At 49.0% G+C, this 9,064-nt stretch overlaps 1 protein-coding gene across 1 annotated transcript in view; it reads right to left on the bottom strand.

Moving 5' to 3' along the window:
- Nucleotides 1-3,195: 3,195 nt before the first annotated feature.
- The window catches only part of LOC110569757 (stem-loop binding protein), a 10,782-nt gene continuing 4,913 nt past the window's right edge, over nt 3,196-9,064 (bottom strand). The window contains exons 6-7 of the mRNA XM_021677684.1: nt 7,490-7,571; nt 3,196-4,141 (exon numbers count right to left, since the gene is read on the bottom strand). Of these exons, the coding sequence (XP_021533359.1) occupies nt 4,025-4,141; nt 7,490-7,571 (199 nt within the window). The 3' untranslated portion in view covers nt 3,196-4,024. The remainder of the gene's footprint in view (nt 4,142-7,489; nt 7,572-9,064) is intronic.

The raw sequence follows: 9,064 nt of genomic DNA, 5'->3' as shown, positions 1-9,064 counted from the left end.
CTGATAGACCAGCAAGAAACAAGAATGGCTTTCCAACACACGAAGAAAAGTTGGGGGACACAGGATGACAACCCTGATAAGCTGACCACGTCTACGCCTGGGGAGATAGGAAAATGAATCACCAATGGGAACGAGATAGCAATCAGCCTGGAACTGTGAAGAATTAATCATGCTGGACAAACTTAATTTAGTTCTGACACTTCTTGGTTCGATGTACAAGAGTCAAGAATAAAGACGACTCAATCCTAGCCTATTGCTTATTTGTAACACTCATATAGAAAATACCAAATTATGGGGGTGCCTGGGTGGCTCAGTCGTTAAGCGTCTGCCTTCGGCTCAGGTCATGATCCCGGGGTCCTGGGATCGAGCCCCGCATCAGGCTCCCTGCTCGGTGGGAAGCCTGCTTCTCCCTCTCCCACTCCCCCTGCTTGTGTTCCTGCTCTCCCTCTCTCTCTGTCAAATAAATGAATAAAATCTTAAAAAAAAAAAAAATACCAGATTATGTTAACAGCATTAAAAGGCAAAAACTAAAGTCTGAAAATTGATTTCCTTGTTGCTTAAGAGCATTCCAAGAATTTAAATGTGAAGCAAAAGCTAGGAGCCAGAATGATTCTTCTAGAACCTAAATCCGATGTCACGTCCCCTACTGCCCACCGCACTCAGCCCAAGTCTCTGTGTACAACACCCCCACTCTAGCCAGCCCAGCCTCCTCACCCTCGTATGAGACCACCCCAGTCCACTCTCCGGCCATGAGTTGGGGACAAGCCCCTCACGGCCCCCAAGTCTCCTCCTCCAACACCAGCCCGAAGGCCAGAATCTCCTCCCCAAGAGGGGCTCTCCTGGTGTGGAGTTCCTCTCAGCCTGAAGACCTGTGAGCTAGAGACGTCGTATCTGCCCTCCATCCCCAGCCCCCGCTAACCACCCCCACACACACACAGGTACACGCACTCGCGCACACAACACACACAGTAGTGGGCCAGGCCCGGGCCGACTGCTCCAGACACCGCGATTCAGACTGGGTGGAGGTACATGGGAACCACTGGGCCTGCTCGTGCCCCATCAGGGCACTCCACGCTTCCCGGCTCTGCCTCTGGGCTCCTGGATCCACCCCCTCAATTATTCTTTTCCCCCAAAAGGCAGCCTGTGTTTGGGGCGCCTGGGTGGTTCAGTTGGTGAAGTGGCTGACTCGTGATCTCTGGGTCGTGAGATCGAGCCCCACATCGATCCCCAGGTTGGGATCCGCACTGAGCGTGGGGCCTGCCTGAGTCTCCCTCCCTCTGCCCCCACCCTCCAAGGGGGCGGGGAAGGCAGGCCGGTTTGCAGCCATGCAGCCGAGCCGCAGCTTCCTTCCCGTGGCTCCTGCCAGCTGAACCGGGAGGGTCCAGGGCCCCTTTCAGCACGAACCGGCAGGGTTTCTGACGACGTACTTCTCTCCAAAGCTTTCCGAGCCTCCTGTGAAACTTCTTGGGCTTCGATTCCTTAAACAGAAACCACCAGCACAGGTCTCCTCAGAAGCAGCCCCTCTGGCTTGAGCTTCCGCTGGGGGACGGCTCTGGAGTTTCGTGGAGCCTGGAAGCCACTCCCGACTTTCTAAGGTCTGAACCAGCATTTCCCAGCCCCAGCCTCACACAGAGGACACCTTCCTGGTCATCCCGGAGCGCTGGCTGTCCCGGGGGCTGACCTTTGCTGGGACACCGTGTCTAAACGAGAGCCCTGCGTGTCCCCAGGAAGGCTGAGGGCCACGGAGACCAGCGAGGGCCACTCCTTCGGCTCCCGCTCTGCTCAGGCCTTTCAGCCGGGGCTTCAGCAGGAAGCAGACACCTGTGGTGCTGCCTGGAACTCCGCCCAGCCCGTCCAGTCCATCCTTCTCCACCTCCACCCCACACGTAACAGTGCTGCTCAACTCCGTCACCACATGGCCAGGACCCATTCTGCACCAGCTCCTAATAGCTGCACACCTTCCCACCTTCCTCCCCTCCCCTGGTCTCCTCAAAGCCCCAGAGGCACCCGCCCGCACTTTACTCCTCAAGCTCCTGCCCAGCTACACAGTCTCTCCCACGTGAGGATATTGCCGGTAGTCTATACACCAAACTCCTACCCCAGGGCCTTTGCACTTGCTGCCTTCTGAGGCACATGGTCCTCCCTGAGACCATGTCTGTCCAAATGCCACCTCATCAGGCATCTCTCAACCAGCCTATAAAAAATGACAACTTCCCACCTCCCAGTCCTCCCCAAGGCCCCTGCCCATCTCTGCTCTTACCCCTTAACCTGACGCTGTACTTACAGTCTTCTGTCCCCAGTAGAGTGTGAGTGCAGATTTTGGAGCACCCTGTCTCCTGCAGGTCTCCAATACCAATAGAACTGTGCCTGACACAGTATGGGCTGAACAAAGTGAACAAGGAAAGGGTCCCCCCCCTTTTTTTTTTAGGATTTTTATTTATTTGACAGAGAGAGATAGCGAGAGCAGGAACATAAGCAGGGGGAGTGGGAGAGGGAGATGCAGGCTTCCCACGGAGCAGGGAACCCGACATGGGGCTCCATCCCAGCACCCCAGGATCATGACCTGAGCCGAAGGCAGACGCTTAACAACTGAGCCACCCAGGCGCCCCAGGAAGGGCTCCTTTTGAAAGACCGTGAACAAAGCTGACAAAACCCATCCTTTGCTTGAGATAACATCAGCATCATGTCTGAGGGACCATTCTTAGGGCACATGGCTGTGGCCTAGTGGCCATGTCTGTAGGCCAAGTTTCCAGGGTTCAAGTGCATAACTACAGAAGACATGAGGTGGTCAGGGCTGCCCCTCGAAACCCAGGTCCGATGCTCACTCTGCTCCAAGGCAGACTGCACAGCCCTGGTCTGTCTCAGGAAACAGGGAAAGGCCCTGCCACTCACCCCAGCTGCTGAATGAGCATCAAACCCCGTTAAGTCTGTTGGACACACGCCGAATGTGGCCAGGCTCTGCAGTCACAGGAGATTCGGATGTGACTCTGGCCTGACCAAGATGCGCCATCAGAGCTCCAAACCTATGAAATAAGGTCCTCACTGGGCAGAGTTCAATGAGCCAGGGCCATGCTTCCTTCACCACCGTGCGCTGTCCTCCCCAGTGCCACTCGGTAAGGACAGATAATTAGGTCCTTCAAACGCAGCAATTATCTCAGCAGGTAGCCTATTTGGCAACGTGATAAATCAGGTAAGAAGGTTCTTTTTTATTTTTGTAATATCATTCCATACAAAAGCAATAGAAACATAACAGTCTTAACAAGTTTACAATTGAATATTTGAACAGAAAATCTGTACACATTATCATTTACAGCAATTTTACATGGTAAATTAACTGACTGTAAAAAAATGTTCTTTCTAAACCCCTCTGCTGCCTTAACTCTTGGAGTATTACAGGTAGAAGGCCTACCTAGCGCTATTTACAAGTACCAAATTAAGACTGTGTAACTTACATAAAATCCCGTAACAGCTCAATTTACTACCTTCGACTATTCAGTGCTCTGTAGGAGGGAAAAAAAACACACCTTGACGTACTAACAAAAGGCCCAAAATTAAGTTTCCGTAAAGATACTAAAATTATCCAATTATGAGAATATTCAGATACCAGTAAAGAAAGCTGATGCATAACTGGCCCCATGAATGTGTGACTAACCCCAAACCAGCCATCTGACAAGTAACAACGTAACATCTAACATACTGGCGGAAAATCAGTTAAAATATGCTCGTCAGGTTAACTTGGAGGATGGTAGAGATTAAGCAATTAAGTTTTCAAGACTGCGTCAAGTTCAATTTTCCTTGGATTTAGTTCCATTTACAATTTAAAACATGCAAAATACATTCACTATACACAAAATTAACGTGTCTTAAGAAAATAAGGCAAGAATAACAATTCACCATGAGATAATAAGATAATGAACTAGGAACAGAAACCATCCGGTTACCAACACAGGACACATGCTCGGCCGGCCCCCAACCTGCCAGGTGGAGGCAACTCTTGCTCCCAGTGGCCCCCAGGTGGCATCAGTTAGCTCATGGCTGAGAAATCTTTCAAGGGCTCAGTTAAACAAGCTTCCAAATCAAACTCGTCCTCCACTCGGCAGTCCACGTGCCTGACTTTAGTGGGTGTGCCAGAGTACATGTCCTAGAAGACAGGAGCACAGTCAGGGCTAGTTCCCAAGACACGACGCACAAGGCTGCGCACCACACCCCTACCAGGGGCGACCGCCGCCTCCTTTGCCCACAGCGCCACAGGACTAAGACGGAGCATTACCAGCGAAGGTCTATGTGTGCTGGAATGCTCCTGAGAGAATTCAAAACCATTACCTAATTAAAATTCACGGATAACATCAATCTTTCCTCTCCGTGGGTATGTCAAATCCCTACCCACCAACCAACCCATTAGAAACTAACGGACCTGGAGCGCCTGGGTGGCTCAGTCATTAAGTGTCTGCCTTCAGCTCAGGTCATGATCCCAGGGTCCTGGGATCGAGCCCCGCATCGGGCTCTGCTCAGCGGGGAGCCTGCTCCTCCCTCTCCCACTCCCCCTGCTTGTGTTCCCTCTCTCGCTGTGTCTCTGTCAAATAAATAAGTAAATAAAATCTAAAAAAGAAAAAAAGAAACTAACGGACCCTTTACGGCGTCTGAGCCCCAGCCCTTTGACTCTAAGGGCTGCATCGTGACTGGTGGAGCAGAATCCCACCAACCACTGAGCACGTGCTCACCTGCCGAGGAGGATCTAGCTTAGCTGCTCTGCACTCAGGCAGAGGACAGCCCCCTCCTGAGCCCATCCTGCACTGTACAGCTTTTGGGAATCAAGTGACAGAGCGTCTGTCAAGATCTACGCACTCACAATTCCCAGTAACTACACTACCAAAGGAATCGTGTGTGCTACATGGAACAAAAAGCTCAGACGTGTACACCCGTGTACACCTATGAGCACAAAAACACTGAAAGACGGGACAAAACTCAATAGTGGCTCTCAGGGCAGGAGATACCAGTGTTTAATTTAGTGTATTTCTGAATTGCCTTACTAAACAGGTTTTGCTTTTTCATTAAAAAAAACTTAATTACAAGGTCAAACAATCAAATGTTAAGAGTTTATTATTTAGGGCATTTAAACCCAGTGAAGCTCAATGTTTATACCAACTAAAACTAAAATTTTATTTTTATTTTTTTTAAAGATTTTATTTATTTGAGAGAGAGAGAATGAGAGAGAGCACATGAGAGGGGGGAGGGTCAGAGGGAGAAGCAGACTCCCTGCCGAGCAGGGAGCCCGATGCGGGACTCGATCCCGGGACTCCAGGATCATGACCTGAGCCGAAGGCAGTCACTCAACCAACTGAGCCACCCAGGCGCCCAAAACTGAAGTTTTAAATGAACGTTAAAGAAGTGATTTTTAGGGGCACCTGGGTGGCTCAGTCAATTAAGCGTCTGCCTTCGGCTCAGGTCATGATCTTGGAGTCCCGGGATCGAGTCCCGCATCGGGCTCCCTGCTCTGCAGGGAGTCTGCTCCTCCCTCTGACCCTCCCCCCTCTCATGTGCTCTTACTCTCTCATTCTCTCTCTCAAGTAAATAAATAAAATCTTTTAAAAAAAAGAAAAAAAAGTTACTTTTACAATGAAGAAATCTGGTTGATACCACTTGAATCATATTATAAATTTAACATCCCCAATAATGAGACAAAGGGACATACACCCCCACCATGGTCACATTCTTGCCTGAAGTGTTCAATCTGAATCTAGTTCTTAAAGAAACAGTAGGAGAACTCCCAAATGAGGAACTCTGCATTACAAAAACTAGCCTGAAGTCTTCCCAAAAAGTCACTGTCATGGGAGGAAAAAGGCAGGAAGACTATTCTAAGTTAAGAAAATGTAAGAAATAACAATTTAGCAAGTAATCCTTGATTAAACTGTGGGTCAAAAAAGAAAAAAAGACTTGTAAAAAGACCGTTCTTAGGGCAGCCAGGAGGCCTGAACATGGACAGCTGATTAGCCAGGAGCGTTGTTCTGTCAGGATGACATTTCTGGAGCACAATGACATAATGGTTGTGTGCAGCATCTAGTGGGGTGGTTGAGGGACACAGTTACCCAGGTGTTTGTAGTACTAAATAAAGTGCTTAGGCCCGGGCTTCTCTTCCCTTCAGCACATCCAGCCATCTCTGAACCACCTCTTCTTGGACCCCCCAGGACTCCCCCCAGGACCCCTGTCTCTAATCTTCATGGTCTGGCTCCCCTCCCCTTGCCCCCTGGGCCTGAGCATCTCCCTCTAACTTCTGATTCTGCAGGTGGTATGTTCAGAATCTGTTTCTTGAGCTGGGACAAGGGTTACTTTTGATCCAAACTATGGAGGCCACCAGTTGAGATGTTCATGGGTTCCTTTTAGTCCTACATACACGTCAACAGCCACAAAACTGGAATCATTCCATCATTAAACATCCTGTTTTTATTTCTCTCTACAACTTTCCCACGTCATCAGTCTTCAGAAACAACCTGTAACAGCTCTAGTCGTTGTGACACAACTCTGCTATTGCTCTACAGTTGGACATCTGTATTACTCCTGACCTTGCAGTCACATACGTGGGTCACAGAGAGTGTGAGGTACGCGATGGGCCACAAGACTAGAAGGACACATGCCAGGCTTGCCACGGTAGGGGGACACAGATGGAAGGCAAAAAAAAAAAAAAAAAGAGAGAGAGAGAGAGAGAGAAAAAGAAAAAGGCAACTATGCACCTTTATTTTATAGGCTTCCCCACTGTCCAAACACGGTACAGGATGATCCCACATAAAACAGAAGTACTTCACAACAAACGTTTGCTTTTTTCTAGTTTCAATCTGGTTTTTTTTTTTTCCACTTAATATGTTAAGTATTTCCATACACAAATATCAAGGTGGTCTCCTTTATAAAAACAATAGAGCTTTTATTATAACCTGCTCACATATATTTGCTTGCACAAATGCAGAAAAGTCTGAAGGAACATGCACCCAACCAACAACTACAGGATTAGATGAGATAATTTTATATATCGTTTTTAATCTTTATAGTTTTTTTCCCTCTCAAAAACCATGTAATTTTTAAAAATCGGCCAATGTGGGGGAAACCCTTAGGCCCAAAGCATACCTTTATATAGTAGTAATTAGCAAATGATCTTGTACTAGCAAATCACCCCCAAAAACTGTATACAGCCTAAAATTAATGCCAGTGACGAGGCCTACACAGACACTGGAATCAGAGGAAAAAAGGCCTTTCACTTTTAAAATGAAAATGGTAGAACTTATTAGGTGGATTGAACCAAAAACCTCAATTAAGGCCACTACCTAGGAACGCCATCAAGTCAACATTTCAATGACGTCAGAGAAGGGATAAAGGAACCCCTTCTTCATAAGCACCAGAACCAAACTTTGGCTTCAGTGTCAGCTCATCAAGGGGCAGACGCAGTCAGCAACTAACCCGACACCTATGGTGAGAGATGGAACCAAGAAAAGGCACTTACGAAGTTGTCCTGAGAGCTTGTATGGGACTCGGAGCTGCTTTCTGCAGACTCAGTCTCCATCTCGCCGAGGTCCACAGGATGTCTGCGAGGTGAAAGCAAACACGTGCATCAGCCACCACTTAAAAGCAGGGAGGTGCTCCAAGCCTGTTCACTCAATACGAGCATGATCAGTAGCGCGCTGCCCCATGCAGCAAACACTGACTGACAAGTGTCTCCTATGCTCCTGAAGCCATCGGGACGGTTTCCAGTGAAACCCCCCACCATCTCCCCCCATCTCCCCGCCCCACACAGGTAATGCTGGCCACAGTGATGGCAAGGAGAAACGTCCACCTGGCTCAGAGCACACCACCACCTGCCCATTCTCAACTGTGGTGCAACTATTTACGCACCCACAAGCACCCTTCTAAGTGGAAGCGTTAATATAGGCCCAATTAGGGGGGCTGATGAACACTGCAATCGCTGATTTTCCGATTTTCTACTCCTAGAGAAGGGACAATAGTGTCACAGTGGGAAAAAATGGGTATGACATGATGACATCTGTGAGGCCAAATCTATAAAGCCATGTTAGAAGTCATTTCAAACGGGGCGCCTGGGTGGCTCAGATGGTTGAGCGTCTGCCTTTGGCTCAGGTCATGATCCCAGGGTCCTGGGATCGAGGCCCGCATCGGGCTCTCTGCTCCTTGGGAGCCTGCTTCTCCCTCTGCCTCTGTCTCTCTCTCTCTCTCTCTCTGTCTCTCATGAATAAAAAAAAAAAAAAAAAAAAGAAGTCATTTCAAACATGACAGGTTCCAATAAATTTCCCCAGCACAAAGCAGAAACTCAAGTATTTGCTGAATGAATAATCTGTCTCTGAGGAAGGCAGAGACCCAGGTCAAGAAGGAGCTGAGAAGAGGTGCCCAAAGAAGGGGCGAGTGCAAGACAGTCCTTCCCACCTCCCTGTTCAACCGGTGTCCTAACCCCAGGGCAAAACCTCAGGCCTGAGGCCCTTCCAACTGGGCTTGAGTTTAAAAACCAACAGGGAGGAGCGCTTGGGTGGCTCAGTCCGTGAAGGGGCTGCCTTCGGCTCAGGTCCTGACGCTCAGCAGGGAGTCTGTTTCTCCCTCTGCCCCTCCTCCCTGCTCATGCTCTCATCTCTCTCTCTCTCCCTCTCAAATAAATCTTAAAAAAAAAAATTAAAAAACAGGAAAAAGATAAAAGGCTTCCTTAATGAAGACAGGCCTTTTATTTTCATAGTTCCACATGTTACTCAAATACCTTTTAGAATGTTTATTTAAAAAAATTCTTTTTTAAAGATTGTATTTATCTATTTGAGAGAGAGAGTGAGAGAGAGAAAGAGCACGAGAGGGGGGAGCGGGAGAGGGAGAAGCAGACCCCCCGCCGAGCAGGGAGCCCGATGCGGGACTCGATCCCGGGACTCCGGGATCATGACCCGAGCCGAAGGCAGTCGCTTAACCGACTGAGCCACCCAGGCGCCCTATTTTAAAATTTAAGAACATTGGGGCGCCTGGGTGGCTCAGTCGGTTGGGCAACTGCCTTCGGCTCGGGTCATGATCCCGGAGTCCCGGGATCGAGTCC

This window comes from Neomonachus schauinslandi, chromosome 2 (assembly GCF_002201575.2).
Source record: "Neomonachus schauinslandi chromosome 2, ASM220157v2, whole genome shotgun sequence".
Lineage (NCBI taxonomy): Eukaryota > Metazoa > Chordata > Mammalia > Carnivora > Phocidae > Neomonachus > Neomonachus schauinslandi.
The sequence above is the reverse complement of the archived record's forward strand: the minus strand, read 5'-3'. Positions and strand labels throughout refer to the sequence as shown.